Consider the following 26,833-nt stretch of genomic DNA (forward strand, 5'->3'; position numbering starts at 1 on the left):
AACATGCTCACGAGACCAATACGAGCGTATTGATGTTCAGCAGGTATAATGTTTTCAAGTTTGTTTGTGTTGTATGCTTCTTGTTTCCTAACTATCTTAGTTTAGCATATTAGCATGCTAACATTTGCTAATAAGCATTATACAAAGTACACCTGGGGTTAATGGGAATATTGCTATATTTTTGCAAGTATGTAGTCATGAACCAGGGGTCACCCCTATGGTCCCAAGCTTGCACTGATCGTGGAAAAAGGGTCCTATGTTACCCAGTCACATACAAAGTGGGGAGCATAGGACCCAGCCGAACATAGGTACGCTCCCATGAACCAAAGTATTCGAGAAATTAAATGTGAGACCTGATCGTATGATCATACATGATCATCTACATCAGAAGTTTTCAAAGTCTGAGACATGAGTTCCTTCTTGAGTTTCTTTGCTCTTAGTACATTTATGATTGCAGTACATTGATGCTTGAGTTATGTTAGAATGATTGCATATTTTCTTGATTCTTGTAAATTATAGGGTAGCCAGATATGTGCTCCTTATTGTATTCAATTTATTGTATGGTGATAGTATGTGATATAAAATCAGTATCAATTGGTGCCAGCCTCCCCTGCCCTGCCCAATTGGCCCGTGAGCTGGGCAGACTCGTTTCCAGCGAGAGATGTGGTGCGACGGTAGTTGTTGTGCATCGAGATCAGGCTAGATCCTGGTGCACCAGACAGCGCCGTACAACCATGTGACTCTTCTCTTTCTATGTGCCGATATGGCGCCCACATTCTGCTTCATTATGAATAATGCACAACTTGAAGGAGCTGTTGGAATTGAATTTCCCTGGAGTTGTACCTTGTATGATTCATGTGGCAAATGAAATTGATTGATTGAATTGAATGTTCTTCAGTCTGTGGACCAAACGTCTGACAGACCACCTTTACCATCCCTAGAGAAGCACTGCTAGCAAGGCTAAAAACAGTTGAGCAGCCATGACACACATCAGGGATCATGTTACGTTTAATATAATGTCCCTACGTTTGATGTTGACCTTTGCTTCTCAGTTTCACTTTATCACACATTATGAGTAGGAATCGACTAAACAGCATGCTGGTGTGACCTAATGCCTGACCCCTGACCTGTCACATTCTAGCTTAAGCAGAGATATGTGCACAAAATATGAAAGCAAAGCAAGTAAATCAAATTGAATGAATAACCTGTGATTATTTTAGATTCTCTATTTAATCTATGTGTTTTTGCTGTATCATTATCTTCAGTAGAGGTGCTTACTGTATTGTATCTCTAATTTCACATTCATACCCACATCCTATCCTCTGCCTCCCTACAAGTTTGTTTTCAACTTCATCAAATCATCTATTAATATAAATTCAATATCAGCCTCTTAAATGAACATTTCCTTGATACTTCATGATGCTGCCTGAATCTAGACTGTGTATGGGTTTTCACTTTTCATTCTGTGTTAAGACAAGCGTCTTTGTGTGAAATTCGATGAAGTGTGCACACCAGATGGCTAGGTGGAGCGGTGAAGCACTGCCACACAACAGCACCCAGAGCTGGTGCATGCGTAGAAACTTCCTTCTCCTTCTCTCCCTAACAGCGGAGAAGCAGGACGCCGTACAGTGTGACAAGGATCTGCAGCACGGTCTGCAGCCTCCCACCGCCTCGGCTCCACCCAGAACACTTGAATGTCCCACTGATGGAAACAGTCCCACATGTTTGCTGTTGTTTACCTGTTCTCTGCACACGGATGTAAATGAAACACGTACGCGGCATGAGCCAGCGTGAGCAGATCAGAGCACACTTTAGTGTTTTTACCCATTTACACGCAAACACAATGGTGGAGTGTTATTAAGATTACCACTCTGGAGGGTGGTTTCACTTTTTTTTGCTGTCTAAACAAAAGGAATATCTGATAAAATATTTTGTCGTTTTCATCCGCGAGCGTTGTGGTGTAAACAGGGCCTAAGTAGCTGTCAAAGTCCCCTTTGTCTCCAGTACCTTGTTCTCCTGTGGGGTGAAGGAGACGGTGAAAGTAGCAGACAGTCCTGGGGCAACCCTGTGACCTGCTGCTTTTGGTCCGACCACACGGAAATACTCTGAGTCCTGCAGCTCCAGCTTCACTTGTCGTGGAACCTTGGCAAAAACACATCACACAAACTTCAAAAAATTGTTAACCCTACACTGCAACAAACGCAGGCCCAGGTACACACACACACACACTGATTTATTCATTATTACTTGATGGGGTCTTGTACAAATTACAGTGATAAATCTCCTTCAATCCCCCATGACCTTTTGTAATCATTCTGCTGCTTGTGTACACACACACACACACACATACACACACACACAAACACACACACACACACACACACACACACACAAGCACACTATGGTCAAAGCTGTGCTAGAGTTGGACTGTATTTGTTGAAACATCAGCTCAGCAGCCACAAAGCAGCCATGCAGTTAGTGTTATTTGTGCATTCATCACTCATTCACACACCTTATCCTTGTTGTAGAGAAGTACAGGTAACGTGTAAGTCTGCTCAGGAGCGAAGTTCTGGAAGACCAGCTCAGATGGGCAGGGCTGGAAAAGGGGCTGATCCATATCTAAAAGGGAAAACTAAAACAAAAACAGTATTTAAAAATTTTTTCCTGGGGTAAATCAAGCAAATGGGTAAAATAAGGCACCCCCTGTATCTATAAAAGTAATCATATGAACAGAGATTTGAGGAAGTGTAGAACATTAATCAATCTAGCTTGGACTCAAGCACATGGAGAGAGCAAACTAGAGCAAAAAAGTGATTTAATGCCAAGTGAATTCATTATGTTACCAAAGGTACCAGTCGTGTATCTTAATTGAAACAGATACATCTTGGACGTGATTAAATGTAAGGTCATTAACTTAGTATAATTATGGATCTGAGCCACTGTGTATCTTAAATAATATATTTTTTTAGATGAAAAAGCCCTCCCAAACCCCTGTGAAGCTAGGGGTCGGGGCCCCCAGGCTGAGAACCAGTGCATTAAAGTTATAATCCGTAAGATTCTATTTAATTATCTTTTAAGTTCCTTTCTGTCAATGGTGAGTGATCATATGCCCCACTAATGAAAGCACAGCCTCTTTGCTGAATATTCCAATCTGTGTGTTACATGTAAATAAGCCGCCATGTTCACTTGTAATCGGGAACTTCTAACTTCTGAGTCAGGCTTGTCGTAAGGGCAGAAGTGTAATAGGAACATTAGTGTGTGTATGGATTTAAGAGGGAAACATATAGGAGATGAACAGGAAGTAGGGAGGTGAATTTTACAAAAGAGCGAAAAAAAGTCAACACACATAGTGACCATGAACGTGACAAGATGGAGGCTCTGAAAGAACAGGCTCACCAGCAATTACATCTTACCGCCAAAGAGGCCGCTAGAAACAACATATCTCAAATCTTACGGATTATGACTTTAAACTACAGACAAATGAGAGAGTTGTATTGATCTTCTCGTCTACTGCTAGTCATGAAAGAGAATTCCTAAAATGTTGAACTATTCCTTTAACCAGAATTGTATAATACGTCTAAGAAAATATGGCATCTTCAAGTTAACTTGAGTGATTTTCATTTATCTTCTATCACTGCATTATCGAGAAAGAAAATAATACTGTACTGTATGTTAGAGTGTGCTTTCTGGATGACCTAAAACATCCTGCTAGTCATTGCTCCTGCTTATCACCTGTAATGGCCCACAGTGGGGGTTAATCAGATTTACATTTGCATACTGGACAAGTCAACAAAAATGAGAACAGGCTGAGATGCAAAAATGGGTCCTCCTAATTATGATGATGGGGCATTTATTCATATATGGACATTTCACAAACTTTTGATGCCATTTTTGCTCCAAACCCCCTGTTATTCTGACTCTAAAAGTACAGCGCATTTAGTCACTTTGGGTGCCCTTTGCCCATCAATTAGTGTCTGCTGACTAAGGGGAAGTAGCTTTGGTACAATGTAAATGACCTTAGCTGACAGCACATGCTCTGTATGCAGAGGAATAATGATGAAATAATGAGAAGTTTGAATATTGGTGTCTTTTTACTGGTCTTATCTACCCTTACTTTCAATAAGTCACCCATATCCATTATTTTACTTAGGTATATCTAAAAATAGGGGTGGGAATATTTGGGTGTCTCACAATTTGATTCAATTCCGATTCTTGGGGTGATGATTCAATTCAGAATCTATATTCGACTCAAACAATTCTTGGTTCACAAATGATTTTTGAATTAGTACACGCTTCAGGATCTCCTCCAGTCCTCTGTGAGATAATAAAGGCAGTGTGGCAAATTATGCCATGAAAGCACAAGATTCTACTTTATTTTTTGACAAAGGTATCAACTGATTGCTGTAAGGTAAGGTAAATCTATGACCAAAGATAATTTATTCATGCTTAACTTGATTTTGAGTGACTTGTGTTGTTCAAATGTATTACTCACTTTCTCAGTGACTGCAACAATAACAGGTTACAGTTATTCAAAAATAAAACTGCTATCAAGTTCAAGTTATACAAAAAAAAATGTTGACGAAATAAATGCCTAATTGTTGACTAATTTCTAGTTTAAGCAGCACAAAAAACATGCTGTACTCACACAAAAGAACATTTACACATATACTGATCTTTCTGTAGATTCTGTAGACTCAAACATGTGGTATACAAGTATAAGTTTTTGTTTCATTTTGATCCCTTACCTTTGGGTCATTGTTCTAAAACCATAATAAGATAACTTCCTAGGTGTTAGTACTAGGTTCGAAGGATTTATTTTATATTACCAAGTTAATGTTGCTAAAGGAAGATAGGAGGGAAACAGCTAGCCTGCCTTTTTAAGACGGTTCAAGAAATATTCTAGAACATGACACTCTGTACTGTCAAATGGTAAACTGTAATTTTTTAAGTTAATGTTTTAATTACTGAGCTTAAGAGGTGCTGGTACGTGGCTTTTGTTATGTTGGGGCAAAGCCAAGCCAGCTGTTACCCTGTTTCCACTCTTTGTATGTTAGACCGTAGTTCGTAACCATTTTCCTCCAAGGACCTCTTCCCTATCACTGAGTAAATGACGACCCCTGACTAAGTCACATATTTGATGGATATTTCAATTATATTCAATACATAACAATAACAGTACACTGTACAAATAACCCAAAAAGTGAACACAATAAGTGTTTGTGTAAAATAAAAATGTCTTAGTAGTTACTTTTCACTTTCTCTATTACTTCAACATTATATCAAGTTGTACAAAAATAAAAATCTGCCTTATTTCTCAGAATCTTGGTCATTTTAAAAATAAAATTGTACAAAAGTAATACCTGGTATTTTGCCAGTTAGTCATTTTTAATACAATATAATTTTTTAGTGTAAAGTATATTTTATAAGGCCTTTTAATCTGGAATTCCACAGTGAACAGTTCTGTGAATATTATGCAATTAATCTTATTTCCATATTTATTTGGTATTTGGGCCTGGTTGTGTAACACTTTATTCTGAAAACTGAAAACCGGACGTGGACACAACAAATACATTTGATGACTTGTATTTCAGGTGGTGTGTTTGTTTAAAGTTAATACTTCATCTCCTCTCTGCAGGTAGAGTTTTAGACTGCAGAGTGAGACAGAATGACAGTAAAGTGTTTACCTTCATGTCAGAGTTTTAGACTGCAGAGTGAGACAGAATGACAGTAAAGTGTTTACCTTCATGTCAGAGTTTTAGACTGCAGAGTGAGACAGAATGACAGTAAAGTGTTTACCTTCATGTCAGAGTTTTAGACTGCAGAGTGAGACAGAATGACAGTAAAGTGTTTACCTTCATGTCAGAGTTTTAGACTGCAGAGTGAGACAGAATGACAGTAAAGTGTTTACCTTCATGTCAGAGTTTTAGACTGCAGAGTGAGACAGAATGACAGTAAAGTGTTTACCTTCATGTCAGAGTTTTAGACTGCAGAGTGAGACAGAATGACAATAAAGTGTTTACCTTCATGTCAGAGTTTTAGACTGCAGAGTGAGACAGAATGACAGTAAAGTGTTTACCTTCATGTCTTTACTAGGGAGAAACAAATGAACTTGATCGCAGTGGGCTTTCTTTGTGTAACCGAAGTACTTTACTTTCATCTTGCAAAACCTTGCTGCAACGCTGTTCTATGGAAGCGACGCAAAGTGTGCACGATGAGACAGGAAAAAGGGTTTGTAAGAATCGATTTTTGGAAGTTATGAATTGATCTCTTAGAAGATAAGAATCACAATTTTAACATGAATCGTTTTGGGTTTTTTTCCCTAATAATTTATTAGTTCAGCTCATTGGATCTCATATTTGACTTGACCAGTAGTTAAGCTAAGTATGGTGCTAAACTGTGTGTGTATGATACAAATTCTCCAACTGTACAGTATAAGTAACACTGGGAACATTTTAAAGAAGCAATTTTCTATACTGTACCTAATTATACATCATTGTGTGGAAATCTTTTGTAGTTGGTTGTCAAACTCAAATGTAGGTTGTAATGTATTTTTTTGAGTCTCATGTTATAGTGGACTCCCTTGGGTTTTCATTCTCATAAAGATGAAAGTCAGCAGCTGAGGCTTGTCTGCAGTTGGCAGTGGTAATGGCAAACTCCTGTCCAACTTTTATCTTTTGCCATAGGCTGTCGCTGTCACAGAAGTTGTTGATGTCCCTCTAGTATGAGTTTCAAGTTTATATGATAACATGTTTATCAGTGCCTTCTGTAAACTTTCACTATTACTGTGCCATCTGCAGGATTTGTTTCTGGTTGATCTATCATAAGAATGTGTTTTTTGAGATAGTGAAAACAGTTATGTATCACAACACTGGCTGGCATTTACTTTGTGATGTGTCGTCTTGCTCATGTCAAGCAGTTCCAGGATGTGGGGCTGCTGCATCTCATCGGTGCTAGCCAAGTGCTCCTTTGAAGACTGTAACATCTGGGTGTACACAGATGGAGTCACCTGCAAACACACAGCAGGCTATTATGCTAACTGCACTGATAACTAGTTTCCTGCCTCTTAATTCAGCAGTGATGAGGCACCACACCAAACAACATTGTTACCTCTGATAAAGAAAGAGGGGGGAAAATGATAATGAGCACACGAGCTGTACTCACCTTAAAGCTGTCAGCAATGACACATATGCACATATGCCTGCATTAAGAACATTTAAATGAACTAATTTCATGTGCTCAAAGGGTGTTAGTAGTGAGTGAGGACTATATGCAGCATTTTTTCGTTAATATACTCCCTGAAATCCTCTGGCACCTCTTTATCAACTCACCAGAAGCAAAGAAACATCTAACTGCACTTAGCCTATTTCAGGGTTAGGTCAGAAAGATTTTAGCTTAAAATATAAATGAATAATGTAGCAGAGGAGGTTATTGTATATGCAATATTCAATAGCTGCCAGTAAGGTGTGAATCCATAATACACTCTGTTCTATTATTCAGAGACAACAAAGTTGCTTGAGTAAACACTATTCTTTAAAATGGCATATTATAATAGCCCACATAACTTTTAACATTGTGCTGTGGGATATGATGGTTGCACTGCTTTATTTACAAATCATATGTATTATTATTATATCACATTTAAGGTGTTTTTAGTACACTTAGCAATAGAGAGAGAAATAAAAAGCACTGCTATTGACTGTGAGACAGACAAGAGATAGATAGGATACTAATTAATGCTTTTATTGAATTAATATTTAGTCAATGCATTTGCTTCCGTTTTGTTATTACAAGGGAGCTAAACAAAGTTTGTTTGATGATTAGAAATTAGCTGTCATCAAACTTGAAATCAATATAATCGACTCTAAGGACAGATCATCAGCTTTATGTGGATCTCATTTTGACCTGAGAAAAATCTAATTAAAGTAAGAGTACTTCTTCCTCTTGTCAACCACTCTAGGTACAGATACAATCAGCCAAGGCGAAAGCCTAAAATTGCTGAGCTGAGGCCATTGCCAAAAGAGACAGCAGCCACGTATTGATTTTTGTTCCCTAAAAAAGCAAGATAATTATTAGGACAATCTTTTATTTGAAGCAGCTTCTGACTTCTTAAGTGTGAAGTTACAAACTGTCATTACACGATATCCTCACCCTTTTTGGCTTGAGAGGCTTTAACCCCTTTCTTCTTGAGGGAAGCGGAATGTCTGTCATTTTGACTGTTTAGAAACACATGAACCTGCAAAACAAAGGTACATGGAGAGAAGATCAAATCTGGCTTCTCATTCAATGGACAACGTATTTCATTCACATGATGAGCTTGATCACACACTTAACACCAAACGTTACCTGAATGTTTACCGTTGCTACGGCAACAAGTACCATTTGACGTTAGCTTAACTTTCCAGACAACTTTAAGTTTGAATACTTCACATTTCGGCATTAGGTGAAATTACCAACAGTCACAGGCCGAACCGTTAGGACCTTACCGATGGGTTGTCACATGTTATATTGTCGAAATTAAAAAGATCAAAGCTTTAGATCCATGAGACGCTAGGTTAGCATAATGCTACACTCCATTTGTGTCAAACGCAAAATCGTTGGTTTTCCTTGATCTGATGCTAACATGGATGTATTATTATTAGTTCTAAAAGCCTCATTCGTAAAAATAATGATAGGCTAATAATAATAATAGTAATAATAATAATAATAATAATAATAATAATAATATTAAAACTAATATTAAAACTAATAATGTAACCCCGAGGTTATTCATTCATACCCTATTACATTGTTCATGTTTTCTTAGGCAGAACAGTGTTACAATCAGTGTCACAATAATAGACCTTTTCAACGGAATTCCATTGCTAGGCAACAGCCTTGGCCCTTGTTAACTTCCTGTCCGTTTATGACATTCACATGAACTGCAACAGGAAATAAACCAGGGCACATTTAGAATGGTTATGTTTACATCTTTGAAAAGGTCTACAAATAACGTGAAAACAGGATCCATGGGTGTTAACGTCACCGGCGAGCATGACGTCTTTAGCCAGCCTATAAGGTTAACGTTAGGTTGTTAATGTAACGTTACGTTTGGGGAAAATTTGACGTAAATCTTACTTTAAACTGCATTAACATTACCGTTACTCATTAACGTTACTCATAGAATGATATATACGGTTGAAGTTAGGTTAGACAGTATTGCCCGAGGTCTTCAATCTCTCTCTCGACTTCCCGTAACTTTGTTAGGCTGTTATGTGACAATATTTCCCTTTCGTCACTTACCAGTCAAGCAGTTGTCTTTCCACTTCCACTCCATATAGGTAAATATACGGACTATGGATTAGGAGAATCTGACGGGGATGGACGCTACAATTTTGTTGGGGTTTGTTGCCAAGACAACAGACCACGGACCTCCCAGTAAACTGTTTTATGATTGGCTCGCGACTGCAAAACTCGCGTCACTTGAAAATTAAAAGGCAAAGTATAAAAAGAAAACTCATTTCAAAGGCTAAAGGGATGTATGTTGCCAAAATATTTGATTGTGTATTTTGATGGTTTGGCGAAAAATTTTATTTTTTTGTTTGTTTGTTTTGTTTTTGACTGCATGTCATAACGAGGGAAACGTAATTAAAACAGCACTAAATGTGACAAATAATTATTTTCTCCACACACACACATACCCTTGGCCTTGATCATTGTATTTTATTGTGCTTTGCCATTTGCTGTACTTGTTAGTAATCACCCATTTACTTTATGCTAATCTAAAATCCCTGGGCAATAATACACAGCAAAAAAGAATAATAAATAAATGAATATATATATATCCCCTTTATATTATATATATATATATATATATATATATATATATATATATATATATATATATATATATATATATATATATATATATCATATCAAGTTAATTTCATGAATATAAGATGTAACTAAAGATTTGAGCTTTTGATTTGATTTGATTTAATTTCATTTTATTATTGTGTCATGCATAAAAAATAGGTCCAGCCCACAAGGGCTTACAAGACAACATTATTACACAAAAAAAGACCAAAAACCAAAACTAGATGCTTAACGATACTAATACTACCAAAAATAAACCATCCTGACATTTCTTCTAGGCTTTTGCAACTTATAATCTTATAAACACTGAAAGTAAACGCCCGTTCCATCCTGTCATTGTCAGGTAAAAACCATCATTTCGGTTTCAACAAGATGTCATTTAACCACTTTTATTCAAATCAAACAAGTAACTTTTTTCTAATTGTGTCTACCCTGCATGATAAACTATTTCTATAGATATACTGTTGTTCGGCTTCTCCAGAGACAGCATGAAGCTCTGCAGCCCAGAGCCAGTGGCACGGTTGTTAGAGCAGTTGCCCCATGTAAAGAGTCTGATGGTCCTCAAGGCAGTTCTGAACTTTACTCCAAAGGAAAACCTTCTTATTGATCCTGTCATCGGACATATTATTGAAATGATTCCACATTTCACATTTTCTCCTTATTGATCCAGGAATCCAATCCATGTCCCCCTGAGCATGCAGAAAAGGGCTAAATTTATGAATGCCTAGAAAACAATGTATAGCTCTGTTTTGTCCTGCATCTAAAATTAGGCTTTCTTTAAATCCACATATCCCAGCAGCATAATTCAAAAAAGTAGAAACATATGCATCATATAGTTGAGAGAAAGTGGAATATCCGAGGTCTGGACCAGCCAAACGTTTAATTCCATTTCTGTAAGTCATAAATTCATCAAAAAGAAATCCCAGATATGTATACTCAGATACATAGTCCAATGTAATGTTCCAAAAAGTAAAAAAAAAATCACTTCATGGAACACCTATTTTCTAAAATGACTTATTTGTTGTCTGATTTATTGACAGCCTCCATCTGTAACACCAGGTCTTTAATACATTTAACGTATTATGTAAATCATCTTCTGTTTCAGAAGAGCAAAATCATCTGCGTAGAGCAAAATACCCAAATGTATATCTAAATTAGCATTCTTGATTTCAAGAGCCAGGTCATTTACAAATTATATCAAACAAAAAACAATCTAGAGGACAGGACATCACCTTGTTTAACACCAGAGGGGTTTGTAAATCAGTTACGGTATATGTCCCATCTTATATTTACTGTATTTAGCAAATAAACATTCTCTCTCTCTCTCTCTCTCTCTCTCTCTCTCTCTCTCTCTCTCTCTCTCTCTCTCTCTCTCTCTCTCTCTCTCTCTCTCTCTCTCTCTCTCTCTCTCTCTCTCTCTCTCTCACACACACACGCACTCATTCACACACACACACGCTCACTCACATACACACAAAGCCAACACTGACTGTATGTGTGTTCGAGAGGGTCATTATAAGGACAAATGAGACTACAAAGGGGATTAGAGAGGCAGGAATTTCTAGATTAATCTACAATTTTACAAATCCACTTATTTACCCCTCTTGACTGACTGTGTTCATGACACATACACCTATTTTTGTATTTATATCTTACAGAGCTTGTTATTATTTGACCCCTGTCACCCCTGATACATATTTTTCCCACAGGCCCAAATGGGAATGGCTAATAAGTCATTTTTCTATGTTCTGTTGAGTCAATGAACAGTATTGACGTTTAAACCTCACACAACAGTTTTTTTCTTTTTCAATTGCTGACATACATTGGTCAGAACTGAACATACACTTTTGAAAAATGTTAAAAACACATTCAAAACAGTCACATTTTGTGCATTTCTGCAGTGGTCGTCTACAGTCGATGAAACAGAAGTCTGTGAATCATTTTTCAATGCTTTTGCACAAAATGCATTCAGTGTCCACATTTCCCCAAAACTATGAACTCTTTTCTCATTCATACACCACCACCTGCAAAACACTTTATATTTACAGCACGTTAACACACTGTTAAAAACACATTCATGTGAATGTGAATTTCTGTATAGAAAATCATAGCAAAATATTTATACTAAAATTAAAAGAAAATTATTCAAAACCTAGCTGGTTGTAATTTCAGCTGAAAAAGAAGATGTAAGATGTGATGTTTATGTGAACGTGTAGACAAATCCAGGAGAGAGGGAGGACTAGACCCCTCAATACTGTACAGTTTGACTCATCATACTATACATGTTGATGATGTTTGTTTTATTGCAGCCTTGGAATTTCATGAATTTGTTTTTCGTTTCAACTTTTTATTTTTTACAATTAAATGGCAAATATGCGGGCGGCCAGTGGAACAGTGGTTAGAGCAGTTGCCCCATGTAAAGAGTCTGAAGGTCCTCGAGGTAGTGGCCGTGGGTTCGACTCTGACATGTGGTGCTTTGCTGCTTGCTCCCCCTCCCCCTCTCTCACCCCATTTCCTATCTGTCGTATCTAATAAAAAAGGCTTGAAAATCTGCCAAAACATAATCTTTTTTTAAAATAAAATGCAAATATGTAGAAAAATGTAAAGATATTGGAGCAAACTGATGCAGTTCTTTGTATGTTGTTGTTTGTTTAGGTCAGCGTGTTATGAGTGACAGTGTATGCTTTCTGAGTAATAATTGTTGCCCCTGTTTATTGTTTATTGGATCCCCATTAGTTGTCAACATGGTGACGACTATTTCTCCTGAGGTCCCTAAAAAGCAAGACAAATAACAGTTTGAATAGAAATCATAAAAAATACAAAATAAGAAATTAAAAAAAACAGGCAATTAGATTATTCCCATAAAATTAACTCAGATCGTGAAATAAAAATATTGAGATGACTGGGCAAATATGAGTATATGTATACATCCATAGCGTGTGCACACACACACCCACTCACACACATCAAATTCCTACAGGCACATACTTAATATGCATATACACATTCACAGTATACCAACTGCAATTTCATCTTATGACTTTATGACTTTATGATTCTGGTCCAATTAACTCATTTTGAGACATGTGACAAGTGTTGTCTCAAGTGTATATATATATATATATATATATATATATTTATAAAGTATTGAGGACATGAACTCAATGTCCTGCAGCCTTGGGCATTATAGACGACTCAACCACTTTACAAAGTTTTAAATCATAAAGTCATAAAGTCATAAGCTGAAATTGTAGTTCATTACACTAGATGCACTACAGCTCTGGTTATAGTAGATATTGAAATCGTTTATTTGGGGTGTCATTGTATGCTACTAAATGAGTTTATAGTTCTCATGACTTAGACTTACAGTCCTGTTACAGCTGTTGCTGCTCAGTCTTTTGTGCCTTCCCTGCTAACCCATGAGTCAGCACTTTGAATTGTTGTGCAGCCTGTGTGTGTGCGTGTATGTGTGTGTGTGTGAGTGAGAGAGAGAGAGAGAGAGAGAGAGAGAGAGAGAGAGAGAGAGAGAGAGAGAGAGAGAGAGAGAGAGAGAGAGAGAGAGACTTGATCAACATGTTCATGTTCAGTCCAGGCATGCCTCAACCAACCTCTTGTAACATTAGATTGTTGATCATCCTTGTGTTTCTCGGCTGCATTCTCATTGTTACTCTCTACTCCGGGCCCCGTCCTGTAAGTGCACGGATCGGTGAGCTGCCCGGCCTGCTAGAAAATTGGATTTAGTCTTCTTCAAAGGGACCCAGAGTCAGCGTAGGCCCGCCCCTTCGCCCTGTACGCGGTGACGTCGGCGCGCCGCATGACCTCCGCCGCTCCGCTCCACCCGCCGCGGCAGACTCTCCATCAGCCGCTCCACCGTGAACTCAGCACGGTGTGTCAAACACGACACAAACAGTGTCTCCTCAGTAGATTGGCCCCGCTCATCATCAGATATGGAAGCGGCATCCTCCTCTTCCTCCAGTCAGTGCAGGTAAGAGCGATAGGGCTGGGTGTCGGTAGACTGGAGTGAACCGAGCCTCATGGTTGGCTACCCTGTAGCTTAATCGTGATAGGTTAAGCCTGTGAAAGCATAAGCTCTGTAGTCGGTAAAGTTTAAAAGAGCCATTCGACCGGGCTATTTGGGAGTCGTTAGAGAAGAGACGGTTACATGAACGCTTTATTCCACGGATTAGGAACATATAGGTGCTTTCCTCCCAGGATGACACCCCTCACTCTGACCTAGTCGTTGTCACAGGTGGTATGCTGTGCGGTAACTATAAGGTCTGCTTCTTCTTTACAGAGGCCTATACAGATTCCTTGCATTAATAATGCCTCTGTCTGCTCACTTAACAGACCCGTCTTGTGTTTCCAGTTCTCTGACAGCCTTGGAGCTTAGCAACAACAGCCCGAGCTGGTCAAACGGGTGTCTGTGTTGTATATGCCAAAAATGTGTGGCAGACGGCAAGGAGCCTCTCTGCTCCGGTGCTGGAAGGAAGTTCCGGCAGCACCACGGACAGCTCCGCGCCGCGCGCAGCTCCGCGAGAAGCAGAGAGAGGAGAGCTCACGAGCTCACTTCCTGCTCTGAGTGACATCTCTTACACCGCTGTTAATAACACACAGGCCTAACACTTAGGGCCATGTGTTTTCAAAGGCCTATGGGACCTGTCTGACTATTGCATGTGATTCGTTGCAGGGTTTTTAGAGAATCAATAAATAAAAACATATTCAGGATGTTTTTATTTATTGATTCTCTTTTTCCTCATTGATTGATTCTCATATTATATAATACACTAACACAATACACACTATGTCTACTAGAGATGCATCAATCTGATACCCAGATCGGATATCGGCTCCAATATATATATATATATATATATATATATATATATATAGCTGGATCGGATATGGGATGAATCCGGCCGATCCAGTCAGTTCTTTTTTATTAATATCATACACTTCAATTCTGTTTGCAACAGCGGTTAGGGTTTAATGTTACATTTTAAAATATGTTTGCAGTGCACTTTACATGGAAGTGTTATTTATTAATTTTTGCTGCTAATGTTCACTTTGTTATTAGTTAATAAATAATATTAAGTACATTTATATCTGTGTTAATCTGTTAACTTTTTTTTTAACATGGCTAAATGTTTATGTCAAGCCTGATGCCTTCACTCCCATGGTAAAGTATACACTTCACTCATTCAACAATGGGATCAGATCTGATTGGATCGGAAAAAAATGGATGTGTGCATCTCTAATGTGTACCGAAACACTGCAAACATGTCTCAAAATCAAAGAATTCTTCCAAAACACTAACTCATGTTCTCCTCCAACTAGTGTCGTCACGTTACCAAAATTATGACTTTGTTACGATACCTGCCTAAAATGTCTCGATACCAATGCTGAAACGATACCACAGCGGTAAAATAAATCATCATCAAAGGAATGGAATAAAATATTAGATGAGAGAATGTGGAACTTAAAGTTATTGTTTATTTTTAATTAATAAAGCACTTTAACTTAAAAAGTTGAAATAAAAATATATTTTTGTAAAAACTGCTGAGCTTTATAGCTAATTAACATGTTATAAAGTACAGCACAGATGACCCAGATCTGGTGGAGGTCTGTGCTCTAATCAGACCATTCTCTAATAATATGAACTACAACAGGAACGTTAAGTCAGTCATGGCACAATGTCAAAAAAATGCTACAGTTTATTACGATCGCTATAACATTTCTTTTAAACACTTTAAACGATTTTCCTAAGTCTTAACGCACCAACACACAGTTCAAAACAGTAAAGTTCATGCTCAAAATCACACAAAATCACACCTGGCAATACACTATGTCTATGCCGACACACTGCAAACACTAACCCTCTCTTCCAACAGGAACATTTAGTCGGTCAAAGCACAATGTCATAAAAACACTAACATCAGATGGATGTACAGAAACTGCATTTTATTATATGTGTCAGGAGTGCCCTGATACAACAGACAGTATATTGTATTGATCATAGATTGTGTTTTGCACAGCCGTTTCTTTTGAAGCCTCGCTACATTTTTATTTTGTTGGGTTTAGTAAATGCATGCATTTTGTTTCTTTTGCTGTTTCAATACGAAAAAATGAGCTATCTCAGAGTTGCTTTATAGAGATAGATAGTTGGTTGTACCATTATTCACATCACTTTGACTTTACCCTGTCCCAGGTAGCAACATACCTACTGCAATAAAAGCTTTAACAGCTACTTTTTGAGATTGCCTTAAATAAGAAAACAAGGGAAAACTGTGGGAAGATGGAACAACCGTGGCTAGTCTGATGTAGCTGTCAACTTCGTTGGCAGCTCTAAAACAGCTGTCAACTCTGTCAACTTAGATGCTATATTATATTATATTTTATTTTATTTTATATTTTATTTTATTTTATATTTTATTTTATATTTTATTTGTTGTAGATATGTCTATATCTTGCCTCCTTTTATTTTTTATATTTACCTTTTATATTGTATATTTTTTGGTGGTTTCTGGAGCCTTGCAACGGAATTTCGTTTGTATACATGAAAATGTGTGTGAATGACAATAAAGTTTGTCTAAGTCTAAGTCTAAGTCTAAGTCTAGTCTAAAATTGGCTCAAAATCATGATGCTCTATCCTGCTGCAGAATAGTAAAGGCCGCAGCCTGAATTGTCATTGTGTTTGAATAACAAAGCTCGAGGCATAGATGGAACATTAACAAGGTTATAGCTTTACAATCAGATTTATAACCAGAATTACAGATTGTTTCAGGCTTCGTATAATGTTGCACCTCAAGGCATTTCCAATTAAATCAGCATCCCATACTAATTTGACTGGTACGCTTAAAATGGCCAAATAATGCCCGTAAGTGTGTTGCACAATGTGACAGGCTTTTTATTCTCATTTTACACTATGTACACTTACTTTTCACGTGCTTTCCCTCCAGCTGAACTATTATTTAAGATAGTTGTTGCAGAATATTTTCATGACAATAACGAGCAATAGCGTGGCGTGAGTTTCCAAAAGTTGATTAGTCATCATGGCAAAGAAATCCTGCAGGTGAATATTCCAGGTTACGTTTAACCATATGAAACATTAAAAGAATGCAAAACCTACAGTATGCTGTCAGCACTGTTTTACTTTCTGCCTAGAGGCTAAAACACTCTGATTGGACGCTGTTTCTCAGTGCTGCATATTGTTTTGTGCATGTGTTGTTTTATGTCTCGTGGCAAAGGATGAACTGATTCCATTTGGGAGGTCAAGGTCACTGTGACCTCACAAAACACATTTTTGGCTTGGCTCAAGAATTTCTACAGGAATTATAACAACACTTCACTCACATGTCTAACAGGATAAAATTCTGAAATCACGACCTTTAGGATCCAAAAGTTCAAAGGTCAACTTCACTGTGACTTCACAATATTTCATAACTGACACTAATCTTGAAACTGTGCTGCGCTGTTGCTTCCACGCTCAGTATATTGCATATTTATTTCTGAAAATGCTGCATTTATTACTTTCCCCTGCTGATTTACACACACACAAAAAAACATGTAATCAATACTTATAATACCATACCATATAATTTTAATTCACACTGCCCATCTTACTCATAGTAAAGAGACAGGACTCTATGTTTTTCCTTAAATTAGCTGACATTTTGTTCATATTCCTTTTCCTATTTGAACAGTAAATCTAAACATGCGACTGATTAGATTTTAAGGTGTACATATATATATATATATATATATATATACAGTATATATATAGAGAGAGAGAGAGTGAGAGAGAGAGAGAGATGCAACTGATTTAACTTATAGCCAATAGGGCTGCAACTAAGGATTATCTTTATTATCGATTAATCTTTCCACTATTTTAGTTGTTTGGTCCATAAAATATCAGAAAATGGTGAAATGTGTCAATCAGTGTTTACCAAAACCCAAGATGACGTCTTGTTTTAGTTTACTGCAATAGAGGTGTAAATAATTCAGAAAATATTTCCATTTAAAAATCTTTCTTACAAAATGATCAATTAAGTGGCCAATTGTTGCAGCTCTGATTAATGATATTTATTAGTAAATTTATATTCTTTGCATTGCTTTCAGATACAGTTATGAAGAGTATAAGGAGACTGCAGACTGGCTGCTGGCCCAGACAGAGCAGCGCCCTAAAGTAGCCATCATCTGTGGTTCAGGCCTGGGCGGACTGGCTGACCTTCTGGTTGACAAGACTGTGTTCGATTACAAGGATATTCCACGTTTTCCCACCAGCACTGGTAAGCTGTCTCTGACAAATTGCTTTTTATCTGAAACTTATTATAGGAAATTGTAGATAAGCATTCTAGCAGTTGCTCATACTGTATGTGTGCTGTGCAGTGCCGGGCCATGCAGGTCAACTGGTGTTCGGGAAACTGCAGGGCCGCGAGTGTGTCTGCATGAAGGGGAGATTCCACTTCTACGAGGGTTATAACATACACACGGTAAGGTGTAGGCACATATGAAATACTGCTTGTGGTGAAATGAGGCGGAGTCAAAGTCTGACAAGATGGCGACTCCCGTAGGAGAATACGATCGGATCAAATTGAGCGAACGGACCCTGAAAAAAATGGACGTAGCATGCTACGTCCATTTTTTATACAGTCTATGATGGCCACTCATCAATTAGTTGTTGGGACATAGCACTCACTTTGTTTCAGTCTGGACCAAAGTGGTGGGCAGACCTCTTTTGGTGTCCATATCGCAAGCATTCATTCAAATTCATGTGTTACATCTCCAAATAACATTGTTTGTATATTGGACTTGTCTACTTATTCAGCTGGACTTACATAAATGAATGAATGAATTCAAATAAATTTGAATGATATCCATGTTAACATCAGTGGATGCAGAGATAGAGACACATCAGTTTGTTACTACACTAAGTTGCCTTGTGTGCAGCTTTCTGTCTCAGTTTCTGTCACAAGCCAACTTGCTACAGCATTTCAAAACCTTGCTGATGCGAAAGATATACTATACAGGAGAACCAAAGCTGGCAGTTCAAACTCTGACTTTGTCAATCACTTTGAGAAACACATTAACAGCTTATGCTGGTGAATGCCTAATCTTAAAACCACGGACATGTATAAACAGTGACTTTGTTAATCTAGTCATGGAGTGAGGCTCTTCATTTTGTGCTACAGCTCAAAATACTGGGGAAAAAAACTTGATTGGTATTGCCTTCATCTGGCTCCCAAAGAACATTCCCCAATATATGAAATGCTTACGTTTTTTTTTATAATATGAAACGCACACAGAGGGAGAGTGACTTCATTCTCTGCTCATAATGCCATTACACAGCTTATTCTTTACATAGAAAATCTAGAGCTATTCTATAGCTACATTAATGCTCTGAATGTACAGTGCAGCTCCTTTAACACATTTGAACACCTCGAAACGGGGTTTTCTCTCATATATATTTACATATTTATATATTTAAATGGCTCTCAGAGATACCTAAGCTTTTATCTCATCCTCAATCATGATTTTGTCATTTTATAATATCAAGTCGTGTAAACATGGTATTTTGACAGACCATAGTAGGTTATAGTTCACAACTTTGGCTAAATATTTACTGTGTGTTGAATGATCAGCTGCAGAATTGTGATGACAGAAATAAGAAAACCATCAAATGTGACACAGTGTCGATAGGGGACTGGCCTTTGGCCTGTCTAGATATTGTAGCCTGGTTTTATTTTTTTTTATTAGCAGCTGTGATGTGACATCTCCACATAAAATCCTCCATATAAACCCAATGAATCATAGAAAGCCAGATGCATTATGACCCTCCTGTATCCAGGTGGGACTTTAGACAGTGGTATAATCTATGAAATGCCTCCAGTTCGATCGCCGTGAATTGAGTTGAAATAAAAACAATTTGAGTTCAGAAACTGAACAGAAGATCACATGAGATGAGAATCTGTTTTTATTTGACACACTAGCAGCAGCATGGTTCTGTGGATAGCAATGTCAGTCTGTGGACTGTTATTATGTTTTATTCAATACTTTGCTCTTTGGCCAAATACCCTGCGAAACTAATGAGAAACCCATCAGCAGCTGAATTTTGTGGTTAGTGCTATTTAGCAAGTGTTAGTATTCTACCACACTAAATTAAGATGGTCAACAAGCTGAACATTACACCAAAAATGTTACTGTTAAACATATGCATCTAAATGCTAAACATTTACATGTAAGCATTGTCATAATAGGCGTGTTAGCATTTTGACCTTAACATTAAATTGTCATAAAAAAATCATCCCATGGTCTTTTTCGGCAATTACACACATCAAATAAGCTACCTCTGCAGGAGCATGAGAAGAGTCCCTACACAGAAAACAAAGTGGATTACCAAAGTCAATCCCAAAGGAAGGAGCCCATTGGTGCTTTGTTTTCTGTGTAGGGACTCTTCTCATGCCGCTGCAGAGGTTTGCTGTTATTTTGAGCAGTATTAGTGATTAAAAAACCCGTTTTAATGCCTTCACCGTGCTGCCCTGAGCTTATCACTGTTAGCCACATCCGTCTGTTTGCCGCTGTTAGCGACTGGCTGGGATTTCTTCGTAAATAGTTCATACACAAAATACTGTCTCGATGGCTTATTTGATGTGTGTAATTTGCTGAAAAAGACAGAGGGATGATTTTACACTTTAAAATTTAAGCTTCTAACCACTCTGGCTCTACACTCTTAAAGGGATATTTTGGGTATTTTGAAGTGTTGTTGTATGAGGTATTTATTGTTTGTCATTGTATTAACTTCAGTAGATAACGGTCGGCACACTCCCAGGTTTGGATAAGCAGATAGGATTACCGGCACAGGAGCTAAGCAGTGTACTGCTGTGGATTTTTTTGTCACAAAATAAAGGTTTTTGTTGAAGTGCCTTGGTTATTTAAAAAAACATGCTAGAAAAGCAGGGGTATAGACACAATCTTTTTTAAGTTCTGTTTCTGTGTGACTTTTTCTCTCACTCCTTGTCAAGTGACATGAATAATCATTGACTAAAAACTATCACACCTGGCAAATATGTAATGACACCCAAGAGCCTTTTGGCAAATAATTTAATAAAATTAATTCTTTATGAACAGCTCCCTGATATGGTGTAACTAGTGACAGTCTGTAACATGCACCTTACTGTGCTTACATTGCATCCCTAACAAGGCCCCGATTCAATTTACAACACAGTCCGCCATTATAATATGCAAAACTTATGTCAAACAGGCCAGCGTTTCAAAATGACAGCACTGACCTTATCAAGAAATTGGAGTAGTTGAAAACATTTCTGCACTAACTAGCAAAACACTTTCACAGGCAATTCAACCTATAGGGAAATGTGAAATAGCAAAAGCAATTTCCAAATATGACTCTAGTGAGAAGTAACAACAGTCATTTACTGCATTACAAAGGTTAGTTCAAAACCGCAACTGTTGAACTTTTAAAATAAGGGAATTGCCTACTGACATAAGTGTGTATGCACTGAGTGACTCCCATTTTGTAATTTCCGTTTCTAATAATCTGATAATAAGCAAAAACATTTTTAAAAAAGCAATAAAAGAACAACAGTATCTGTCTCTATAGCAAATAACATTTTTCACTCCAGGTGACATACCCGGTGCGAGTCTTCTACCTGCTGGGCGTGGAAACTCTGATTGTTACAAATGCAGCAGGAGGAATCAACGGCAGCTACGATGTGGGAGACATCATGCTCATTAAGGATCACATCAACATGCCGGGCTTTGCAGGGCAGAACCCGCTTTGTGGGCCCAATGATGACAGGTACAGCACAACAAGGCAGGACTATGAAAGTAAAACTTGTGCATTGGCTACATCTGGGTCGTATTGCTGTGTCCCATTCATTAATTTAATGCCTCTCCAGGTTTGGAGTTCGTTTCCCTTGCATGTCAGATGCGTATGACTGTGAGCTGAGGGCTCTGGCCAAGCAGACAGCAAAGGAGCAGGGCTGCGACAGTTTTCTGCAGGAAGGGGTTTACTGTATGCTGGCTGGACCAACATACGAGACCATTGCAGAGTGCAAAGTCCTGCAGATGCTGGGAAGTGATGCTGTGGGTTAGTACAGGTCTCTCATGATCACTTAAAGGGATACTGATATGTAGTAGGACAGCCTCTCATCAATGCATCGCCAACACCTTACTAGGCAAATCTAAATGAATTTGATTTCTCCCTGAATTTTGACCAATACACATATACAGCACACACATCTACAGAAGGCCCATTTTGCCTTACACATAGAAAAGCCATCCAACTGAAACCAGAGACGCAAACATCTGCTTGACCGCAGACTGCCAAGGAGCCCTTGAGTATTGTGACAAAGGTGAGCCTACTGTCGTGGTTCATAATATCTCTGCATATTGAAACGCTAAATGATCATCTTGGACCAGTATTTTGTCCCCAAGTAGTGCTTTGGGATGTGTAACCTTCAGAGTTGTGACGGCATTGGCAGTGAACAGTACATTGTGTTTCACTGTAAAAGTTCAAACGTGACTTTCCTCAATCATGCTTCAATAAATACTTCTACAGTACGTAAGTCATTAGGTGTCCAGGACATTTGGAGACAACTAAGCTGACCAGCTCTAAGATTTTCCACAACAAACCGCTCTGGGGGTTTAGGTTCAGACAACAAAACTACATGGTTTTCATTTTGGCACCCAAACTACATGGTAAGCTTTTGACAATAAAACCACTTGGTTAGGTTTAAGCAACAGAACTACATAGTTAGGTTGAGGTAACACAAGTTCAGTGTTAGGTCTAGAAAACATAACTACATGGTTAGGTTTAGACAATAAAACAACTTGGTTAGGTTTAGAAAACAAACCTACATAGTTAGGTTAGACAATAAAACAACTTGGTTAGGTCTTAAAAAAAAAAACTACATGGTTAGGTTAAGACAGTAAATCTACTTGGTTGGGTTTATAAAACAAAACTACATGTTTTTTTAGGCATCAAAACAACTCAGTTGAGTTTAAGAAAAGATCATGGTTTGGGTTCAAATGTTTGTTGTTAAGCAACTTATGCACTTGATGTTAATTAAGTACATTACGTAAGTGTGTAATCTTACATATGGGACAAGAACAGCAGTCTCCTGGGTGAAAGTCCTGTGTTTGTGTGACCCATCCATCCACTCTGACCTCCTCCCTACTGTACTTTGTTACCCTTTAAAGTATCTCATGGCCAAGCACTTGCTCTGAGCATCTAATATTGCTACTATGGGGTTACATTGGAGTTATTTGAAAGCCTGACGCATCTCATTCAGACACTATAGGATGCCTTGTGCATTGGTATTAGATGCTGGTGGCCACTGAGCAGAGCTGCCATATTTGATGGGTTGGGAGTGAAAACGGGTTTGCTTGACACTAAAAGAGATTTTCAGAATTGTGTCAATAGCTTTGTCTTTTGGTTTCACAGACACTGCAAAACAACATTAATTTTATCTAGAGCTCCTCCGATTGCATTCACAACCTCCTCTCTTGAAAGTTTGCAGTATGATGCAATGAGCTATTATAGCCCATTATTTGCACTCTCATTTTTTGTCATACACACTTCAAACTAACCTTTCATCTGAGTCTCCACCCACTCCATGGTTAAATTATCTTGTACTTGTACTATACACTCTTCTCTTTTTTCGAAGGTGGGGTTCAAATACAAATCAAGTTTTATTATATGTTTATTTTAGGTACATGTTTAATATGTGTTGTTTTGTATATTTTTATTATTATTAAGTCAGTGCACCTGAAATAGACTTCTTCCTCTGTCTAGGTATGAGCACAGTGCCAGAGGTGGTGGTGGCTCGGCACTGTGGCTTGCGTGTCTTGGGTCTGTCCCTCATCACCAACAAGGTTGTGACAGATTATGACAGCACTGAGAAGGCAAACCATGAGGAGGTGCTGAAGACCACCCAGCACAGAACCCAGGACCTTCAGAAGCTCGTCAGCCACCTCATCACCAAGATCTAAAACCTTTCCCAACCTCACAATTAAGTCCCTGTAGACTTATCCAAGCTTTGAACAAAAGGTAAAAAAAAAATAGGTGCAGACGGTGAACTGGTCGAATGTTTGTGGATAAGATATTACTTATTTGGGTATTGTGTTGGTTATCTTGGTTGACTCAGTGAATGTGAGGTATTTGAGGTAGAGGGCAGAGTAAAGAAAAAAGTTGAAAATGTCAGTATGTCACTTGATGGCATGAATCTGTCTAGTTTGCTACTTAATGCTAGCACAGGAAGACTTTCAAAATACCCGATCCAGTCCTCATTATGGAGACCTTTTAGAATATATTTCTGACAGCAAGCTGAATTTGTTCTTCAGAGGTTTAAAAATCTAATCTGACAATTAGCAGTTAAGTATTAATATAAAGGTTTTGTGATAAGACACGGATTGGCTTTAATTATTTTTCATTAAAAAAATAGTTTTTGGTTTAGCACTGTACAATCCGCTGGTGTTAAAGATGATAATTAGCAGGGGATTTCCAGACCAAAACTTAAAGAGTAACTTAAGGGTATAATATGTAAGAAGTATGGCTTACTATTGGCCCTCCTCTCCTCCCCAGCTCACTCTCAATGGCCAGACACAGCGAGAGAGAGAGAGAGAGAAAGAGAGATTGGATGTGCAGCAATGGTCGAGTGAGCCACAGTCTGAGTGGAGAGAGCGAACTCAGTGAGGACAAAGCAGTGACTCAGATGAATAATACAATTTTCTAGGATTATTTCATGGCACATATGTTTAAAGCACAACTAAACACACACATACATCCGCAGTGTCCTGGTAGAAGGTGCTACACTGTCGAAATATGACTGAATGTAGAGTTTCATTGTCTCTATTTATGTCTACCTTGTGCTCTATGCTTCAGTATCTGACACTGAGGAGGAGGGGCATCACAAAGTTGCATTTAGGAATCAGAGAGCTGCTCACCCTGCAAGCTGTTATTGGCTGCGGATTTAAGCCCTGTGTGGGCCAAGCCTACATCCAGAGACGTCCCTGTCCCTCTTTAAATACCACATAAACAGAATCCAGGCAGACAGCAGGTTCTCTGCAGATACAATCATCAACACACTCTTTAAGCGGGGCAAGCCTGACTGTTGCCTGTGGTTGGTGTGATTGAAAGTATACACCTGTAACGACACCCAGCAATGATGTCACAGTGTACTACACACCCTTGAGTAGTTAAATCACTGGAAAAACGTGAAAAATTATGAAAGCAGTGGGTGTCAGTACAGTGTACAGTATACCATCCCCTTATTTAAAATGACCATGTTTTCATATATCCCAGGTCACGGATCAATAAAAGCAATAGCAAAAACAGTGGTGACGCATGTACAACCCCCATCAGTACAGTATGTATTCCTATTCTGCATTAGTGCTGCAGGGTGGTTTGGGTTTCCCCTTTACAGTACTAGTACCTGTTAGGGCCGGATTGGCAGCTACAATTATATTGGGAGCTCTCTGCGGCAGAACCTGTGTATTTCAGTGTGTCTGAACAACATAATGAATACAAATAATGTTATGGTTAGTTTATGCTGCTTACGGTACTAATAATGACTAGTAATATACTCACAAAACCTTTAGATACAGTATAACGGTATGATTATGTCATGGTTATTAGTTATGATCACTGTTCTGTTCTTGTTGAGCAAGACTCAGCTAAATGGTTTTTGTTTTAATAAACCTAATGTCTGATGATTGTCTGTAATCAGCCAATTCAGGCTGCTGATTGCAGAGTGGTACCCTCTATAATTTACACATACATTTGTTATATGAATACATGCTGTATGTCTAATTTGCCTTTGGCGAAAACAATGTAAGCCACCTATAATTGCATCATCAACCACCTTAAGATGTATTTAGACAAGATTTATTTAAAGCAAATAGTAAAAAGAATAAATAAAAAGGCAAAATAACACGGAAAAAGTTAATCAAGATAATAAAAGTTGCTTATTAGAAAGTATATGGAATAAGTCTTGTGATCAAATTGGATCATTGGGACCATCTGGTTTATGATTGCTTGTTAATAACAACGATCTATAAGTATTTATCTTAGCTATAAATCAAAGTGGATATATTATGATCAAATCAGAATTGTCTATTTTTTGAAGTAGAAAAATCACTTTTTTTAATTATCTAATGTAATTATTAATGAACGTGAGGAAATGACATGTCCATTTTAATCCTTGTTCACTGAAAAAAGATAACGAATGTTTAGCTGAATCAGTTCTGAAAAGCCTGTCCCCAATATAATCACGATATAAATATAATATAATCTGAAAGAGATACCGAAAATGAAATGCTAATCTGGTCGAGCAGTTAAGATGTAGGATGGTTTGACTGGGGTAAATTGCAATTGGATCAATTTGAGTTACACACCAAAAGATTGCAACACTGTAATATCAGGGAGGGCTATAATACCTGGGCATGCAGTTTTCAATCTCCTCTGCGCTGATCTGGAACCTCCTGCCAGGTTCCCTTGACCGCCTTATTCATTAGAGCTGCAAAGGCCAGAGAAATCCTAGATCAGCAATCCCCCTCTTATACCATTTGTGTCAGGCTCGACATCACAATGCTAATGGCAGTCTTAAAGAGTGAAGCCTTTCATTGAAATCTAAAATCTGGATCTGCTCCGTACACAATAAACAAGCCATAATTATTTGTAATTTACATAGTGAATTCGTTTTAAGATGCACTACTATGCTCACTATGTTCCTGTTAGGGCACAACTCCACATTTTGCATTTTGTTTCCTTGGAAGTCTTCTGTTGTCTGCCTTCACATGTTTGTATTTACTAGATTGCTAACCATTATACTGTACTGTATATTGTATGCTCAGTTGAATAATGACTGTAGGTAGACTCCAGGTCTCAGGTTAGAATATCATTTACATACAAGATAAAACCTACTATGTGTCTATTGACATCAGATCATTTATTTTCATACCAATG

The 26,833-nt window shown here is 38.0% G+C and overlaps 2 protein-coding genes across 2 annotated transcripts in view; one reads left to right on the top strand and one right to left on the bottom strand.

Moving 5' to 3' along the window:
• hydin (HYDIN axonemal central pair apparatus protein) overlaps positions 1 to 2,617 on the bottom strand; it is a gene marked incomplete at both ends in the record, with an annotated part of 121,953 nt that extends 119,336 nt beyond the window's left edge. Inside the window, 2 exons of the mRNA XM_083916955.1 lie at positions 2,008 to 2,142; positions 2,513 to 2,617. Of these exons, the coding sequence (XP_083773081.1) occupies positions 2,008 to 2,142; positions 2,513 to 2,617 (240 nt within the window). The remainder of the gene's footprint in view (positions 1 to 2,007; positions 2,143 to 2,512) is intronic.
• An 11,113-nt stretch (positions 2,618 to 13,730) lies between these two features.
• Positions 13,731 to 25,462, top strand: pnp6 (purine nucleoside phosphorylase 6). The gene is made up of 6 exons (XM_083917020.1): positions 13,731 to 13,837; positions 17,968 to 18,137; positions 18,238 to 18,341; positions 21,489 to 21,664; positions 21,765 to 21,955; positions 23,663 to 25,462. Exons 1-6 carry the CDS (start codon positions 13,800 to 13,802, stop codon positions 23,857 to 23,859), a joined length of 876 nt encoding a protein of 291 aa, XP_083773146.1. The 5' UTR covers positions 13,731 to 13,799; the 3' UTR covers positions 23,860 to 25,462.
• The last annotated feature ends 1,371 nt before the right edge of the window (positions 25,463 to 26,833 follow it).

This window comes from Echiichthys vipera (genome assembly GCF_963691815.1).
Source record: "Echiichthys vipera genome assembly, chromosome: 7".
In the NCBI taxonomy this organism is placed as follows: Eukaryota; Metazoa; Chordata; class Actinopteri; order Perciformes; family Trachinidae; genus Echiichthys; species Echiichthys vipera.

Excerpts from the sequence above, each read along its gene's own strand:
- pnp6 (XM_083917020.1), top strand. The coding sequence starts at position 13,800 with ATGGAAGCGGCATCCTCCTCTTCCTCCAGTCAGTGCAG. Across the intron at positions 13,838-17,967 it reads TCTTCCTCCAGTCAGTGCAG|ATACAGTTATGAAGAGTATA; the intron begins GTAAGAGCGATA and ends CATTGCTTTCAG. Across the intron at positions 21,956-23,662 it reads GCTGGGAAGTGATGCTGTGG|GTATGAGCACAGTGCCAGAG; the intron begins GTTAGTACAGGT and ends TCCTCTGTCTAG.